The sequence below is a fragment of the Mesoplodon densirostris genome, chromosome 2 (genome assembly GCF_025265405.1).
Source record: "Mesoplodon densirostris isolate mMesDen1 chromosome 2, mMesDen1 primary haplotype, whole genome shotgun sequence".
NCBI classification, from domain to species: domain Eukaryota; kingdom Metazoa; phylum Chordata; class Mammalia; order Artiodactyla; family Ziphiidae; genus Mesoplodon; species Mesoplodon densirostris.
In genome coordinates, this window is record NC_082662.1 from 141,395,153 (window position 1) to 141,414,316 (window position 19,164).

The window sequence follows — 19,164 nt, forward strand, 5'->3', positions numbered from 1 at the left end:
GAAATTCAGTGGTTATGTGTCCTTTACACCCCACCCCCTCTCTCGATTACGTGAGTAATTTGCCATTTTGAAGGCAGGAATGGAGTCGTCTTGGTATTTGTATACCTAGGTCCTGAACTGGAATCTGGATGACACATGTTGGTCTTCTTCATTCCTCCTCCTTATACTGCCACCACTTCCTGAATGTAGCAATTGCCCTCAGCCCAGATGCTGACCTCATTTCTGATGTGGCAAATGGACGTTTTCAAGTTACAGTCTCATGGAGGTGGAAAGGCCAGTCTTCCGGCCCCCTTAACCTCAATGAGTTAATGTTTGCTGCAGCCATGAGTCTAGCCACGAGTATTTGTTTGTCTTTGACTGGTCATTTGAGTCACAGACCATTCTTGGCATTCGTTTGCATTCCGAACTATGGTTCTGTTTCTCCCGGTGTAGTTTGGAAGCCCCAATTTAATAATTTCCGACCTAATTGCAAGGTTACATTCCTCTATATTCGATTCAGGAACTCCTTCCGCCGCTCTCTTCCCTTAAGCATATATGCTTCCGACGCGGAGAGTACCTCACTCGGTCTACAGGTAGCAAGACCAGTCGTACGTTAGGAATACAGATAAATCTTCATCCTTTGCCTCCTGAAGGGGGAGATGGTGAGAATCAGTTATCACTTTAAGAGTGTGCTAAAACAGAAGCCGCAGAGTATCGCGAGAACTGTAACAACCAGTGACATCTCGCGATGCTTGGACCGGCGAAGGGTGGCTATTTTGGAGTCCACCCGCCGGCTTCTTACCTCGGCGGCGTCTGCCAACCTGCTGCCGGGATCAAAGCTGGTCCCACGTGTGTCTGGCCTGTGGGCAGCCGGACCGACACGATGTGGCGGCTCCGCTGCAAGGCCAAGGATGGCACCCATGTTTTGCAGGGGTTGTCCAGCCGGACCCGGATGCGGGAACTCCAGGGCCAAATTGCCGCCATCACCGGGATCGCCCCCGGCTGTCAGCGAATCCTCGTAGGATACCCGCCCGAGTGCCTGGACCTCAGCAACGGGGATACCATTCTGGGGGATTTGCCCATTCAGTCAGGTAAGGGAATCGAGGCTAGGCCAAGGCTAGTCCTGAGAGGTCGGAGAGGGGCATAAGGGAGAACAAACAGGGCGAGGTGGTGTGGGTCTGCTGGGGGCTTGGAGGAAGAGGATAGGAAAGATTAAAGAACAGAGCACTCCGACGGAGGCCAGGGCACGTGTCTAGCAGGGAGGGCCCAGCCTCTGTGAGAAGCCCAAAGCCTTGGAGTCACCTTTCCTCAATCTGCTTTCTGGTCTCTCTTGAAACGTCTCATTCATTTTGTTTCCCTCTGCGTCCGCAAAAGTATTTTTTAAATGGGACCTATTTTCTCTGTCCTGATGGCTCTTTTCCCCTATATCACTGAAAGAAGACAGCCGGTCTGAAGGATGTAGGATACTTTTTTGCTTTCCTGGTTCATTTTTGCGATCACCTTCATATATACTTACTTTGACAGTTGTATTCATTTTAGAGTTTGCTCTGACACACCCAGTAAAGGCCCTTTCAAGTTCTAGACAACAGCAGTTATTTCTGTGCAGTATTAAAACTTGAACAGCAATAATGGTAATTAAAAGCTTTCCGTTGTTGTATCAAGGATCCTGTAAACACTGAACAGGGTAGGTATGTAAGTTTCATAAGGAGAGAACCCCCTAGTGGCCGAGTCTGTGACAAACACCTTTTGGAAGTGTTTTTAAACTGCGGAGAGCAAGCTTAAGAAAATTTTGTTCTTGAAATGTATCTTTTTAAGCAAGTATAAGGGTGTATAATTAAGGCCCCTTTACTAAATGAGGTGCAGCCTAAAGTGTTTTGCTCTTTGTTCCATTTGCGTCTTTATGAAGATACAGTGAACAGAAAGTGTTACTGGTCACATGTTTGCAAAGCTGTATTCTCCCTAGTAACCCCAGCTTATACTTTAACTCCTTCTGTTTGTAATTTACAGCCTTGGTTAGTGAACATCCAATTTCATCTATACTTTCTCTGCATTTCTGGATTTGTTTTATTTTTGACAGGCGACATGCTGATTGTTGAAGAAGACCAAACCAGGCCCAAAATGTCACCTGCATTCACAAAACATGGTGCTCCTAGTTACATCAGGGAAACTTTGCCTGTGCTTGCCAGAGCGGTGGTCCCAGCAGACAACTCTTGCCTCTTTACCAGTGTGTACTATGTCGTTGAAGGAGGAGTCTTGAATCCAGCTTGTGCCCCTGAGATGAGACACCTCATAGCACAAATTGTAGCAAGTGATCCAGACTTCTATAGCAAGGCAATACTGGGAAAAACAAATCAAGAGTACTGTGACTGGATCAAAAGGGATGATACTTGGGGTGGAGCTATTGAGATATCCATTTTGTCTAAGTTTTATCAATGCGAAATATGTGTGGTGGATACACAGACAGTACGAATTGATCGTTTTGGGGAAGATGCAGGATATACCAAAAGGGTCCTGCTTATTTATGATGGCATCCACTATGATCCGCTTCAGCGTGTCTTCCCCAACCCAGACACCCCTCCTCTGACCATTTTCTCCTCTAATGATGATATTGTTCTTGTGCAAGCACTGGAATTAGCAGATGAAGCTAGAAGCAAGAGACAATTTACTGATGTAAACCGCTTCACCCTGAGATGCATGGTATGTCAGAAGGGATTAACTGGACACGCAGAAGCAAGGGACCATGCCAAGGAGACAGGCCATACCAACTTCGGAGAAGTGTGATCCATGCATAATGAGGATTGACGCCTACTACCTCACAGATCCAGAAGGTTCTGGGTTTTCCAATAAGCTATTCGTAACCCTAAAGAACAAAAGGACACAATGCTTGAACCATCCTTTTAACCTAAAGCCACTAAGACACTGCATTCCTTGTTAAGATTAAAATTAGTGTGCAAGTTTACAGATATGTGTCTACAGTGGTGATACATGCCCTCTTTCTGCTGGGGTGACAGTATAGGTGGTCCTTGCTACCTACTGACACTAACCTGAAGATAGAGTTTTAGTATTATAAACTAGCACCCAGCAGCATTAACTTGTAGAAGAAAACAACTTCATATTTTGGGTAATGCGAAAGGCCTCAGGTGAGGCCACCGGACATAAACCACAGTGTCTCCGGTAATTGAGTCCTTTTAAAAACTGAGTTAATAGTTTCTAAATTATAAATTGATTCCTCAAGTGAAGATACTCAGAATTGTCAAAACTGATTTATATTGCAACTTGGTAGACTTTATAAATGTGTACTTCACCAGTTATAAGTACATAACAAGCAATTTTTACAGGGTTGAGTCTATTCCTTGAGAACGTTACCTAACAACAAGAACTGATAGTGCCCAGTTAAGGATTTCTAGTGTTATAAAAGTAGAATGTGTGAGGGAGGAGGTGCCTGAGCAGATTACTGAAGCTTTAAAAGACCGTTGGCCTCATGTTTTAATGCAACTCATTTATTCATCTTTGTCGCATTGGATAAAACTTTAACATTCAGCAGGATATTTTTTTTAATTGTAGTTCCTTGAAATTTGAATGCTCTATTTTTGCCTTTCTACCTAAGATTTACCTGGAGGGATTTGATTTCCTCAGCTTTTTGTTAAGAGCACTTCCTCCGACTCCTAAGAAAACTTTTCATCTAAAATTATAACGTGCTTTGGTTTGGTTTTTGTGAGATCTTTGGCTACCTAAACAGAATTTGTTTTCATGCTAGCCTTATCCCACCACTAATGCTCTTTTAAATGATTTCATGTGTCTGAAAATTAGCGCTTCTATCCACCATCTTTTACCTTGACCTTTGCATAGTTTTAAAGTAATCGGGATAATAATATTGAATGAATTTGTTTCACTTACAAAATATGACAGTTTTTAAATCTTTGCCTTATTCAGCCTTCTCAGAATTCTGCTTCATACTGATATTAGATGCGTAGCCATTTGCTTGGTGGGCTAATCCACAAGGCACGCCCTCTAAAATTTAGCTTCACTATGAGATCTTCCAGATAAAAGTTTTCTACCTCTTTTCTTAATTCTTCTGACGATCAGGGATGCTAAATTATAATTTGATATGCATTATCTTACATAATGTGAAGAGGCCTAATATTGTAAAATTTTATTATCTTGGTCTCATTTGTGATTAAGTATCTCACTTAGAAAACCAATGGTATGGGAATTCCCTGGCGGTCCAGCGGTTAGGACTCCATGCTTTCATTGCCAAGGGCACGAGTTCAATCCTTGGTTGGGGAACTAAGGTCCCACAAGCCAGCCGTGTGGCGTGGCCAAAAAAATAAAAACAAACCCAATGGTATACTTTAAAGCACATATATATTTTAGCATATCTTCTTGGCAAGTGTTTCAAAATTGAGATTTACTTTTAGCACTTTCACTTGGTAGAGATAGCCATATAAAATTAAGGAATATGTAAACAATTTAGGAGAAATGTACCTTTAAGGAACTGTTCACAAAATATGCTTGAAATCATTAGATGACATTTCTTGAGTACCTTTTGTGTGAATAGGTCTTTTAGGCATTATAAGTTATTGTGGTCACTATAACTCAAAAGTGTTTAATTTTCTATTTAACTAAGCCTTAAAAGTAGCACTTGTGACTTTTTGAAACTTAATGTTTGGCGATCATAATGTGTACAAATGAATATGATTGAATATCTCTTTGTACCTTTCTGTCATCAGGTCTAAAAGGATTTTGTATCTTATTTCCCCCAGAAAATATTAAGTTTAAAGCTGTAGGTTAAGAATATACCACTGGGTAGCACCCACCAAATTGAGCTTTATGCATCATTATTCATAAACCTTGCCTTCCTTTCTTAAGTATTTCAGGGGCCAAACTTGATACTTGCTTACTGGAACTTTAGAGAAGTCTATTCATGCAACAGATATTTATTGAGTAATTTATAATGTCAGGCATATATTGATGTTTCCCAGCATAAATTTCTGTTGCTTTAAAATTAAGTATCCTTTATCTATCAATACATTTAATTTTTTTTTAATTTTTTATTGAAGTATAGTTAATTTACAGTGTTGTGCTAGGTTCAGGTATACAGCAAAGTGATATATATATATAAGTTTTCAGTCAATACGTTTGATTTTAATTTAACAAATTTCCAATTTAACAAATAGAAAGAAATAGAACCTGATATTTTATAAAATTAAACCTGTTATTTTAAGTGGTTTTGTTTGCATATTTAAGCTTATGCTTTTATAACAAGTCAAATATTTATTCAGGGGCTCTTAGTTTATTCTGTTTTACCTGTTAATTAGGTTGTGCGTTCTTCAGTTGGACACTGATAGATCACTCTCAATAATGACTTTTTAAATTAATCAGCTGCTGAAATTCAGCACTAGGACTTTTAAGTAATAATGTTCTGATCATGGGAAATTCAAGATGAAGCACTATTTGCAGATCATTTAATTATTGAGGATTTAAAAACCTAAACTTGTGCTAACTCTGAACTCAAGCTGGTAAGCCTCACAGACCTTAGATGTTTTTAATTGCACTTCTTATACTCTTGAAATTAGTTTATTAATGTCTGTAAATTCTAATCTTGAGAATTTTGAAATCTTGCAACAAGATTAAAAGAAACTTTTTCTTTAATTTGCGCTTGAGCAGAGTGAAACCCCTCTTCCTATTCATTCAGTTTTTGACTGCCATACAAGACTTTTTTTTTTTAATTAAAACGAGGATAGTTTACATTGGTAGCAGAATGAATGAAGATTGTGCTTTCCCATCCCCCACTCCTCCTTTCCCTTACTCTTCTTTTTCTTACTCTTCTTTGGATTTAAAGATTAGATGTAGGGCAATGAATGTACTTCTAGATACATAGAGTGATTTCAGAAGTTAATATCGCTGGGAATTTTGTGATGTGATAACCATGTGAAGACATCAGTATGGTACAACTTCTGCTAGTGGTTCATGGTTGATTTCTTAATTGTTACCCATGAATGGATAATGGGCACAGTCAAGTGATACCCTTGAAAGGTTTGGGGGCTGGTCAGCTTGACCCTGTTGGCAAAAACTAATATAGTCATACCCCTTGATTATTCCATGAAGTTCAAGTCCCAGCAAAATCAAAATCAGGAATGAATTAACATTATTCATCTATACATGCCCGTAAATGCGCCTAACTTGCACGTCTAGCTTATTCTTTCTATCTTGTGTAGGCATTAAAACATGAATGTTGCAAGTTGCCCTAAGTGAACATAGTTTTCTATGTCTTTTTTGAAAAAATTGAATAGGGAGTATAGAAGATTAACAGCAGAGTGATTTTTTTTTCTTTATGTGTCAGGTGGCCTTCCTCAACTTTCATATATTAAGATTTTTATGTTCTTTCATGTATTGAGAACACATTTGTTATTATTTGCAGCACTTTAAAAATATGAAATAAAAGTTTACATGTTAGCCCTCTCCGGGGACCTTGTCAAAGACATTAAAATATAATTCTGGAGCTACCAACTATCAGTTCTTCTTAATCAACAGTTACCATCAGTGAATAGTGTATCCAATGGTACAACATTCTGGTGTTTTGGTAACAGTAGAACTCCATTTCAGTAACTATTTAGCAGCATGCTCTGTGCCCTAGTATTCAGAGTGTTACTTATTTCTATAATGTGATTGTTCTTTATTCATTGTACAATGCAGTATTCAAATTTGTCCTTGTAGCACAAAGATGACTACTACAACTTTGAAAAGATTAGATTCTTAAAACCCTTCATTTGTTTCTAAGCAAACTTACGATTTTGAGCTGATTTTTGAGTCAAAGGCCTTAAAAGCATCATGTGTAAGCAACATCGTTACGTCTAAAGTGAAACACTTGATTTGAATAAGCTAGTTTATTAACTAAAGATGTTTTCTTACTAAGAGTTATGGTATTTCAGCACATTTCATCCAACTTAAAAGATTATAAAACTTCCCTAATTGTGGAAAAGGGTTTGGTTTTTTTTTTCCTTCTCCAGAAATTAGCTGGCATTTTGTTTACAGTGCTTTGAGTATTTGAAGAAATTATTACATTGATATTGAATTGTGGGGTGCTGCTTTAGGTCTTGGTTGATAGAATTTAGAGGAAATTGGTAACCCTGCCGTGCTGTTTCAGAGTAAAGGGAGAAAGGGGCAAGAAGATAAAGTGCCACATAAACAGAAGAGATCCTCAAATGAATGCATTCCTAGTCTTGAATTATGCTTTTCAGAAAATTTTTCAAGCAATGCCTTTGTGTCACCTTAACCCTTCTCCCCCATTTCTTGGCATAGAATGTAGCAAGGTCATAATGGAAAGGCTTGTCAGTACAGTATAAAACCATGACTACAAGGGTTTTGCTATAATGCTTTTTTATACTTGTTTTTAAAAATACAAACCTATGTCTAAGAGTTTAGGGATAGTGAAGATAAGATTTAGTTATGTTGTAGGCAAACAGGTTAACCTAAGAAAGGTTTACAATTCCTACTAAGATTACAAGAGCGTGACTCTATACTGGTATAGGATATGTAGTTAGTTGTAGCCTGTAAGTTACTTAAAAGGACCAGGGCACCTAATTCTTGTCAGTTTTCCAGTTCACCTTGGTGCCATTCACCACATAAGCTGTTTACAGGAAATATAATTTCCTTAGCAAAGAGTAACTTTTTTTCCTTTAAAAAAGTATTAAGTTTAAAATACAGAATAAGTACATATAGTTTGTCAAAAGGGATAGAGAATGACAATAGTCCTATATTTCCTGCATTAATGCAGTAGAGGTTGAAATTCCTGAAGCAAGAAGAAACCCATAAAACTGTCAAATTTAGAGCTTTAAAATATGACTTGAAAAGTATAGGGAAGGACAAACAGAAGAAAGTTCTGCTTCACTTGGCATAAGGAAATATTTTTTCTTAATGAAGATGGACAGTGCTTTCTTGTTTTCAAAATATTTTGTCTATTTGCCAGCATTTTTTCAAAGTTAATGCACTGCTGCTACTTGGGAGATGTCTACTTTCATTTTGTACAACTCGTGTGTGATTTTGCTATTGTCATTAAGATGCATTGATTTTATGAGGTGTATAATTTTAAATACATAAATATTGTATGAATTGACTTGTTTTGAAGGAATAAATGAAGTGAAAATATTGTTGTCTGAGCATATTTTGGGGAGGGCAGAAGGCCAGTGAACAGCTGCTACAGTCAAGTTACATTATTTATCATCACTGCTTTGACTTAGGTACCAATATCTGCCAAATCTCAGTCTGTAGGTGGAGTCTTAACCACTTGGATAAGAGAAAGTAAAATGTTTTTTTCTTTTTTTCGGTACGCGGCCCTCTCACTGCTGTGGCCTCTCCCATTGCGGAGCACAGGCTCCCGACGCGCAGGCTCAGCGGCCATGGCTCACGGGCCCAGCCGCTCCGCGACATGTGGGATCTTCCCGGACTGGGGCACGAACCCTTGTCCCCTGCATGGGCAGGCGGACTCTCAACCACTGCGCCACTGGGGAAGCCCTGTTTTTTTTTAACACCAGAGGGCATTTGAAATTTCCCGTCTTTGACTCCAAACTTTCTGGTATGCAATCAGCTCCTGAAAGTTGTAATTCAATGTCTGTTGCTGACAAAGTGTCAAAGTGGAAAGGCTGAATGTTCCCTTTCATTTATAATAGACTGAGGTCTGTGTGAACTTAGATCTATCTGTTTGGAAACTGCAACATCTCTCTGGGAGAATTTATTTAATCTTTGATAATATCAACATTTAAATATTTATTTGAAACAGCACTGGAGTTAGAATTGGCCAGTGTTTCAGCTCTCTAACTAAACTGAACTACTTACCCTTTCCTTCTCAATGAAAGCATAAAAATTATGGAAGTGGAACCATAAGGCAATCTGATCAATTAGTGCATCAGGACAAAATGTGTCTTTGGTGGTCAACATAAATCCAACCTTAGAATAAGTCAAGCCAAACATCATATTAAAAGGTTTGTAAGGAGTCTCCTGGGATATGTGGTGGTAGTTTGTTGAACAATTAACTACCCATAAGGCAATGCTTCTCAAAGTGTGTGCATCACATTGCCTGGGAACTTTTTAGAAATGTAAATTCTCAGAAGTCAGAAATAAATGAGACCAACAATCTGTTTATCAAGCCCTCCAAATAATTTTGATGATAATAAAAATTTGAGAACCACAACTATGACCACAGTTATATAAACGAATCAGTGTCAACTTCCAGAGACCTCTGATGGCTTATGTCAGTCCTATATCCTTGGCCTCATGCAGTCCTTCTGCATCCACTATTTAAAGACAGTTATTAAAGTTACAGATAACAATAGATGACAATTCAAAAGTCTCAACAGGCTGAAAAATCCTAAGATTGAATACTCATAAATGTGAAGTCCTGCCCTTAAGTTCTAACACAACACATTGAGTCCAGCATGAGTAAAACCTGGCTTTATAGTTGAATTGGCGAAGAAATAGCAATAGTACTTAACTATTATTCTGATCCCAACAGGGTGATATGACTTTGGTTGCAGAAATAGTTGCATTTTAATAGTTTAAAGATCTAGAAAAAAGGAAGCAATTGTATTAATGTATCCTGCATTAGTCACATTGCATTGGTTTGGATGAGGGTTTTACTTGTAAAACATGATGAAAATCTAAGATTTGACAGCTGTAATAGGATATCTGAAGGAACTGTAGACAATTACCTGTAAAAGAGAAAAGGGGTCTCAGATTGATGTGACGGCTAACTTCAAATCTGGGAAAGTGTTGTGTGAAAGATGAAGTACATTTATTCGCCGAGGCTCTGAAGTACATTTATTCTCTGAGGCTCTGAAGGAAAGAACTCAGACCAGTAAGGGGTGAATATTACAAAGTAAAATTTACCTTAAAAACCTAACACAAATAGAAAGGGATGCTTTGATATTAAGGTCAAGTATTGTGATGTAACCTCCTGCATAGTGAAAAATAGAGCTACAAGTCATTAAGCCCCTGACATCTTGAAAATTTTGTTTCAAGTGCTAGTTATGAAATGAATAATTACAAAAAGAACTTCTTCCCTAGGGAAAAAAAAAAGGAATGTGGTTTTCTTTCTCTTTTTTTTTTTCTTTCCTCCCTTTTTCTGCTCTTACCATCCAGTTAGTGTTTGGAAAGGAATGGCTTACACTCTTATTTAGTAATAAGGTGGAGCCTACAAAGGAGGGCTTCAATAATTGGGAGTAGTATATACTATGTTTATTATATCTCTAAATCTAAAATGAGAGGTTCAAGAATAGAAAAGCATCTCAAATACATTTATGTTTTAAAAATTTGTTCTGACTTGGATTGTCTTTGTCTCTATTGTGTTTATAGATTCTGAGGGTATTTATCAGATGAAATCAAGTGCCAGGGTATCATGAACATATTTTCCTACACTCACTAAAACTTTTAAGACTTCCATATGTGTGAGTTTAGTAAAAAATCAAGAATTCATGAGAAACCAACTTTGAGAACAGTCTTTTGTCTTTACTTTAGTAACTGCCTTCCTCATAACTACTTCTCTGCCATTCTATCTTTCTAAAATTCCTTCTGTATAACAAGAAGAGTTTTCTGATCTTACTATGATGACATTTCTCTGTATTCAATTGAAGGGCTTCATTAATTAATGTTGTTAATAATTAGAGTAGGTGTCACAGTGACTTGGCCAGGTCTAAAACCCTAATGATGGCCCTCTTGAATAACTGCAGTAGGCTGAAAGCTGTTAATTTGGAATTGAAGCTTACTCAGGAGTCAAGTTCAAAATCACTGCTGAGGTTAAATACAAAATATAGACAAAATTATTCCTGATAGCCGCTTAACTGTCTCACAAAGTAGAGTATACAGACATAACCGTAACTTAGTAAGTCCAACAGAGCTGGTCCCCATCCCAGTGCTGGGAGAGTTTATGCTCACTCCTGGGGTATAGCTCTTTGAGGTCCCAACCTGCAGTGAGTGTGGTTCACTAGGTCCCAACCATTAGTGGATCCTGGACTCCAATCTCTGATCCCTTGCTTCTGTGGAGCTATCAGAAGCATCCCTCAGCATATCAGCCACCCATTCTGGAATAGAGGAATGTCTCCAGAATAAAAGTGGTCCCAAATGTTGGTTGCATCACACCTGACTTCTATCCTCATCCTGATACAGGCCTGGCAATCCTTCAAATTCTTCACTGTATTTTCGGTTTTCCACTGCTTCAGCAAGAAGGGTTTGTCTGAATGCCTAGCCCAACATTACTGGAAATGGAGGTCCACAGCAACACCTTTTTTATGATATTCAAAAAAAAAAACTACCATAAAATGTGTTTTAAAAAAAGATATAATGTTGGAAATGAAAATATCAGGTATGAAGCAAATGATTTAATAATTTTAGGGCTTCCCTGGTGGTGCAGTGGTTAGGAATCTGCCTGCCAATGCAGGGGACACGGGTTCAAGTCCTGGTCTGGGAAGATCCCACATGCCGCAGAGCAGCTGAGCCCATGCACCACAACTACTGAGCCTGCGCACCACAACTACTGAAGCCCACACTCCTAGAGCCCGTGTTCTGCAATAAGAGAAGCCTGCATACTACAACGAGGAGTGGCCCCCGCTCGCGGCAACTAGAGAAAGCCCGCGTGCAGCAACAAAGACCTAACGCAACCAAAAATAAATAAAAATAAAATAAATTTATTTTAAATAATAATAATTTTAACATCAACAATGGAGGAGGGGATAGTGAGAATTTGTCAGTATTTATTTTAAAGGAAGAAGTACTTTATCAAGTAACAATATGTCTAACACAGTTCACTTCCATCCTGTTGGATATTTATGTTGAATTAAATAGAAAAAGAAAATGTGTCCTTTATCATAGAGTAAGAATCATTTTTAGAATTTATTACATGGGATATTTCACAAAATTATCCATCCTAATGGGGGACATAACTTTACAACTATAGAATTCCAAACTTCCTTCTACTATGACTTAAATACTTTGTATTAGGATTGATAAATCTTTCTCTTATGAATTTTATTAGACTGAATTACTTCTCCCAGAGCTTGAATATTATGGAATAAACTAATCAAATCAAGTTTTTTAAACCTACAAAACTAAGGAAGAGACTTTGAATTATGTTCACCTTCTGCCAAAGTGACTCTTCCCATTAGACCCTTCCTTTAACATCGAGCCATATTTTTTTTACTCTTACTCTATAACAGTGAAGACTGAGAAAATGATCTTGAATTTGGCTAGAAACAGCTAAAGTCAATATATCTCAGATAAATTGTTAAGCAGTTTTCTTTAATTTTACTTCTTGTACCATATGGTATCAACTACCTCAGGATTACAGGGATAGTCATTCACTCAATAAGCATTTTTGAATGTTCATGTTGTTCTAGGAACTGCGCTAGGTGCTGGGTATACATAGGGTAGGGTAGGGGAAACACATTGCTATAAAGAAATAGAAATACAGGTGCTATGACGAGAATAATGGGGTGGGAGAATCTAATCTAAAGTGATTAATCTGGGAAAACCTTTTTGAGAAAGTGACATTTGAGCTAAAACCTTAAGCATGAATAGGAGTTAGCTGATGAGTAAGAAGAGCATTCTAAGTAGGGGGTATAACACTTGCAAACACTATGTTGCAGGAGGAAGTGAAATATTTTCCAGGCCAGTCTGACCATAGTGTGGTAAGCAGGGAAAGAGGAACCTGAGATGAAGTTTTAGAAGCAAGTATTCAGATTCACAGCATCTATAAGCTATATTAAGCACTTACCCTAATTCATATTTACCACATGTTATTTGCTTATTTTTTGTGTGTTCCCAAATAGTTTGTCCATGAAGGCAGGGACCAGTTATTTCTTATTACCATTCTATTCTGAACACCTAATAAGGTACTAGATATATAGTAGACATTCAGTATTTATTTAAATGAATGTACGTATAAACAAATGATGTTAACGTGTAATTTAGGAATATCCTAAGAGCACTGGGAGGACAAAGAAGTCATCAGATTTATGTTTCTCCAAGTTATTTTAACTGCCCTGTAGGGAATGGATTAAGGGGGCAAGAGTGGAAGTGGAGGACCAGTTAGGAGGAAGTTACTGCAGTAATATGTATATGTGATGATCATGGTGATAATAATTATAATAGCGTTTGTTGAGTGCTTACAATGTACAGAGCATTGTCATGTATTATCTCATGTAATCTTCACAATAACTCTATGAGATAGATATTATTATTATATATTTTGTAGATATGGTTACTGAGGATTAGAGAAGTTGGATAACTTCTTCAAGGATCAAAAGCCAATAAAGGGATAATAGCTTGGACTAGGTAATGTCAATAGAAGAGGATCATTTTAAGATTTATTTTGGAAATAGGATCTCCAGGACTTGGTGACATGAGGAGTAATAGGGATGCATCTAGAATGTCTCTCAGGATTTTTACTCAAGCATTTGGGGGATGAAAGTGGCATTTATTGACCCATGGAAGATAGAGGGGAAGAATATTTGGAGGGAAGAGAGAAAATAAGACTTTGGACATGTTAGGTTTAAGATGTTTGTGAGTCATCTGAAAGGAGATGTCATAAAGGCAACTACAGGCCTGAAGTTAAAAAAATATGTCCAAAGATTAAGATCTAAATTTTCAATTTCTTGACCTGTAAATAGTTACAAGATATAAGAATGGAAGAGATCAACTAGAGAGTGTGTTAAGAGAGGAAGGCTCATCACCAAACCACAGAGAAACTACCAACATTTAGAAGTCTGCTAAAGAAGAAGAGCCACCAAGGATAACTGAGAGTTCAAAAGAGATCAGAGGTGTGTAAGAATTTCTTGTCATGATATCCAAGAGAAAATGGTTATTTAAGAAACAGAACTGTTTGTTGTATGTTATACAAAGGTCAAATTAGAGGAATCCTAGAGGAGTCTGTAGAATTAGGCAACCTAGAGCTCACTGATGAACTTAACAAGAGCTATTTCAGGGAAATAGTAGAGAAAGAAGCTAGATGGATGTGGGTTGGAGTAAATAGGATGTCTGGTTAAAGATAGCAGGTTGAACATATTCATTGGTCGTCTACTTTCCCCAAACTGCATTAAATGATAATTATGGGATATTAAAAGGCAGAAACTCTCAAGGACAAAGTGATGATAAATAATACCAACAAAATTTTGGAAGATAGCCAGGAGTTGGATGAGTGATAACTGACCTAGCAGATTTGAAAAAGCTGAATCCTAAGGCAGCAACCCTATTTTTCCATGGAGCTCCCCTCAAATTCAGGAATTGGTGGTGTTAATACCTCTGGAAACAGGGGTGGAAAAAAATCATGAAAATGGAGAATCTGGTTAAGAAATATACCTTTCAGATCTCCTTTCTCACTCCGAGCAACTAAGGGCTTACTACATCGCCTCTAGTTGACAGCAAAACAGAGGGTCTCTGTACTAAAATAAAGAGGATGACGCGGTGTTTTTATATGCTGAATGTTGAGACAAAAAACCTTCTGCCACTAGGCTCCAAGAATGCTAGCTGCCAGAATTTTGCCCTTCAGGCAGGATTTTGGAAAACTCTTCTCTGAGGAACCACACCAACAAAAAAGACTAATGATATTGACATGAAATATTTTCCAACCAGCTGGCCCTACATGATCACTCTACAGTAAATTCCACAGTAAACCAGGCCCGTCCACACCACAAAACTTAGTTTTTGCCAAATTCTTACATTTGAGTGGATAGTCAAGAATCATCAGACATCTGAAGATACTCTTTAATAAGAAACACAAAAGTGAAAACAAACTTAGGGAAAAAAATAACATGGAATAAACAGAGACTATGGTGACAGAAAAATACTAACTTTGTATTTACACATACATTCTTTTTTTTTTTTTTTTTTTTGTGGTACATGGGCCTCTCACTGCTGTGGCGTTGTGGAGCGCAGGCTCAGTGGCCATGGCTCACGGGCCCAGCCGCTCCTCGGCATGTGGGATCTTCCTGGACCAGGGCACGAACCCATGTCCCCTGCATCGGCAGGCCGACTATCAACCACTGCGCCACCAGGGAAGCCCCCTACACATACATTCTTAAAGTAGTAAGAGAAGATTTTGCATCGATGAAACTACAGAAAAATATGATAAAAATTCAAAAACAAACAGTAATTCCTTGAAATTAAAAATACAATAGCAGAAAGAAAATGCAACAAAAAGCTGTAGGTAAATTTTAAGAAAGCTCCCAGTAACCGAGAGATAGAGGTCCAGTCCAGGAGGTCCAACATCCAAATAGTGGAAGTTCCAAAAAGAAAGAACAGAGAAAATGGAGGGAAGGAATCCAACAACTAATAGTTTAAGAAAATGTCCCAGAACTGCAGGTCATGAGATTCTAGATTGGAAGGATTTACCAAGTACCTAACATAGTACATAGATCCACTCCAAAACACATCATCATGAAAATTTGAGAATACTGGAAACAAAGAGAAAGCCCTAAATTTAGAATCATAAATGCTTTGGGCTTTTCAACAGCAACACTGAAAGCTAGCAGACATTAACCTAAAATTCTATACACAGCCAAATTAGCAATCAAACATGTGGATGGAATAAAAGATATTTTCAGACATATAAGATCCTACGTGCTCTTTCTCAGGAAGCTACTGGAGAATGTGTTTTGCTAAAATAAGAGAGCTAACTCAAGAAAGAGGAAGAAGATATGAGATCTAGGTAATACAACAAAAGAAAGAAGTGAAAGGATTTTTCCCAGTAGGATGATAAAGGCAGATATCAAAATGATAGACATGCAACAGGCTGGAGAAAAGCCTATCCAAATGGAAGTAGATCAGAATGCCCTAGAAAATATTTCTTCAGGATGAAATTAATAGAATAATATTAAATCTGAATGTATTGAGAGGAGATTTACATAATGGGTGGGGTGGACGGACAAAAAAGATATATAGAAAAGGAAGAGTAAACATAGTATATCTCAAAGCATTAACTCTCAATAGCATTTATTTAATGCAAAAGCAGGGAAGCAAATCAGGCAGTTTGGCTCCAGATATACTATATTATAGTATTGTACATTTGAATGCTGACAGGAATTATTATAGAAGAAAGGCTGAAATGATGATGTGAAAGAGAGGATCACAGGGATGGAGTTCATAAGATGAGATCCAGAGTACATGTACATCATCTGGTTTTATAGGAAGAATATTTCCTTTGTTGCACCAAAAGAGAAGAATAACATGGGTACAAAGGAAGGTAGGTTTGTAAATTTAGTGATGGAAATATGGAGTTCCTGCCTATTGGCTGCGGTTTTCTTACCAAATTTTTCTAATTTTGTGGCAAATTCATTATCTGAAAATAAAGGAAGCAAAAGAGGAGTGGAAAATTTGAGGAAAGAGAGGTCTTGGAACATGGGAAATCCAGCTTCCTAGAGAAATGTGGTAATTGCCTGGGAGTATACAGTACGAATTTGAGGTTGTTATTCTTGAGTTTATAGTAGTGCCAATCTTCTTTACTTTGAATTTTTTTTATTGAAGTGTAATTTACAATATTATATTAGTTTCAGGTGTACAGCATAGAATTCAGTATTTTTATAGATTATACTCCATTAAAAGTTATCACAAAATAATGGGTATAATTCCCTGTGCTGTACAATATATCCTTGTTACTTATATGTTTTATACACAGTAGTTTGTATCTCTTAATCCCATACCTCTGTCTTGCCCCTCCCCCTTCCCTTTCCCCATATACATATATATATATATATACACATACCACTTTTTCTTTATCCATTTGTCTGTTGATGGACACTAGGGTTGCTTCCATATCTTGGCTATCGTAAATGACTGTGAACATATGAACATTTGGGTACATGTTTCTTTTCAAATTAGTGTTTTTATTTTTTCCAGATATATAGCCAGGAAAGGAATTGCTGGATCATATAGGAGTGCTATTTTTAGTTTTTTGAGGAACCTCTATACTGTTTCCCATAGTGGCTACACCAATTTACATTCCCACCAACAATGTACAAGGTTTCCCTTTTCTCCACATCCTTGCCAACATTTGTTATTTGTGATCATTTCGATGATAGCCATTCTGACAGGTGTGAGGTGGTATCTCGTTGTTTTGACTTGTGTTCCTCTAATAATTAGTGATGTTGAGCATCTTTTCATGTGCCCACTAGTCACTGTGTCTTCCTTGGAAAAATGTCTATTCAGGTCTTCTGCATATTTTTTGATTGAGTTGTTTTTATTTTTGCTATTGAGTTGTATGAGCTGTTTATATATTTTGGATATTAACTCCTTGTCACTCATATCATTTGCAAATACTTTCTCTCATTTCATAGGTTGTCTTTTCATTTTGATGATGGTTTTCTTTACTGTGCAAAAGCTTTTAAGTTTAAAAGAAACAGATTCACAGATATGGAAAACAAACTAGTGGTTACCAGCGGGGAGAGAGAAGGGGGGAGGGGCAAGAGGGGGAGGGGATTAAGAGGTACAAACTTTTATGTATAAAATAAATAAGCTACAAGGATATATTATACAGGGAATATAGTCAACATTTTATAATAACTATAAGTGGAGTATACGCTTTAAAAATTGTGAATCACTATGTTGCAACCTGTAATATATAATACTGTACATCACTATACTTCAATTTTTTAAAAAGCTTTTAAGTTTAATTAGGTCCCATTTGTTTCTTTTTGCTTTTATTTCTTTTGCCTTAGGAGCCAATTTTTTTTTAATTACTGAGATTGACACCAAAGAGTGTTCTTTCTATTTTCTCTTCTAGGAATTCTATGGTTTCAGGTCTTACATTTAGGTCTTTAATCCATTTTTATTTTATTTTTGTTTATAGTGTAAGGAAATGTTCTAATCTCATTCTTTTACATGTAGCTGTCCAGTTTTCCCAGCACTATTTATTGCAGAGTCTCTCTTTTCCCCATTGTATACTCTTGCTTCCTTTATTCTAGAATAATTGAGCATATAAGGGTTTGTTTTGGGGCTCTCTATTCCATTCCATTGATCTATGTGTCTATTTTTGTGCCAGTGCTGTACTGTTTTGATTACTATAGCTTTGTATTATAGTTTGAAATCCAGAAGTGTGATAACTCTTGCTTTGTTTTTTCTCAAGATTGCTTTGGCTATTTGAGGTCTTTTTGGTTCCACACAAATTTTAGGATTATTTGTTCTAGTTCTGTGAAAAATGCTATGGGTATTTTGATAGGGGTTGCCTTGAATCTGTAGATTACTTTTCATAGTATGGACATTTTAACAATATTAATTCTTCCAATCCATGAGCATATTATATATTTCCATTTCTTTGTGGCATCTTCAGTTTCTTTCATCAATGTCTTGTAATTTTCAGAGTATAGGTCTTTCACCTCCTTGGTTAAATTTATTCCTAGGTATTTTATTCTTTTTGATGCAGTTGTGAATAGGACTGTTTTCTTTTTTTTTTTTTTTTTTTTTTGCGGTATGCGGGCCTCTCACTGTTGTGGCCTCTCCCGTTGTGGAGCACAGGTTCTGGACGCACAGGCTCAGTGGCCATGGCTCACGGGCCTAGCCGCTCCATGGCATGTGGGATCTTCCCGGACCGGGGCATGAACCCGCGTCCCCTGCATCGGCAGGCAGACTCTCAACCACTGCGCCACCAGGGAAGCCCAGGACTGTTTTCTTAATTTCTCTTTCTGAGAGTCTGCTATTAGAGTATAAAAATGCAACAGATTTCTGTATAGTAATTTTGTATCCTATGATTTTACTGAATTCATTTGTTAATTCTAACAGTTTTTTGTGGAGTCTTTAGGGTTTTCTATGTATAGTATCATGCCACTGGCAAATGGTGACAGTCTTACTTCTTCCCTTCCAATTTGGATTCCTTTTATTTCTTTTTCTTGTCTGATTGCTGTGGCTAGGACTTCCAATAAAATTGGTGAGAGTGGGCATCCTTGTCTTGTTCCTGAATTTAGAAGAAAGGCTGTCAGCTTTTCATTGCGGAGTATGATGTTAGCTATGGGTTTGTCATAAATGGCCTTGAGATATGTTCCCTCTATACCAACATTGATGAGAGTTTTTATCATTAATGGATGTTGAATTTTGTCAAATGCTTTCTCTGCATCTATTGAGATGATGATGATCATGTGATTTTCATTCTTACTTTTGTTAATGTGATGAATCACATTGATTGATTTGTGAATTTTGTCCATCCTTGTG

The 19,164-nt window shown here is 37.4% G+C and overlaps 1 protein-coding gene across 1 annotated transcript; it reads left to right on the forward strand.

The window, feature by feature from the left end:
- Nucleotides 1-727: 727 nt before the first annotated feature.
- Nucleotides 728-4,956, forward strand: YOD1 (YOD1 deubiquitinase). The gene is made up of 2 exons (XM_060088420.1): nucleotides 728-1,070; nucleotides 2,057-4,956. Exons 1-2 carry the CDS (start codon nucleotides 728-730, stop codon nucleotides 2,758-2,760), a joined length of 1,047 nt encoding a protein of 348 aa, XP_059944403.1. The 3' UTR covers nucleotides 2,761-4,956.
- The last annotated feature ends 14,208 nt before the right edge of the window (nucleotides 4,957-19,164 follow it).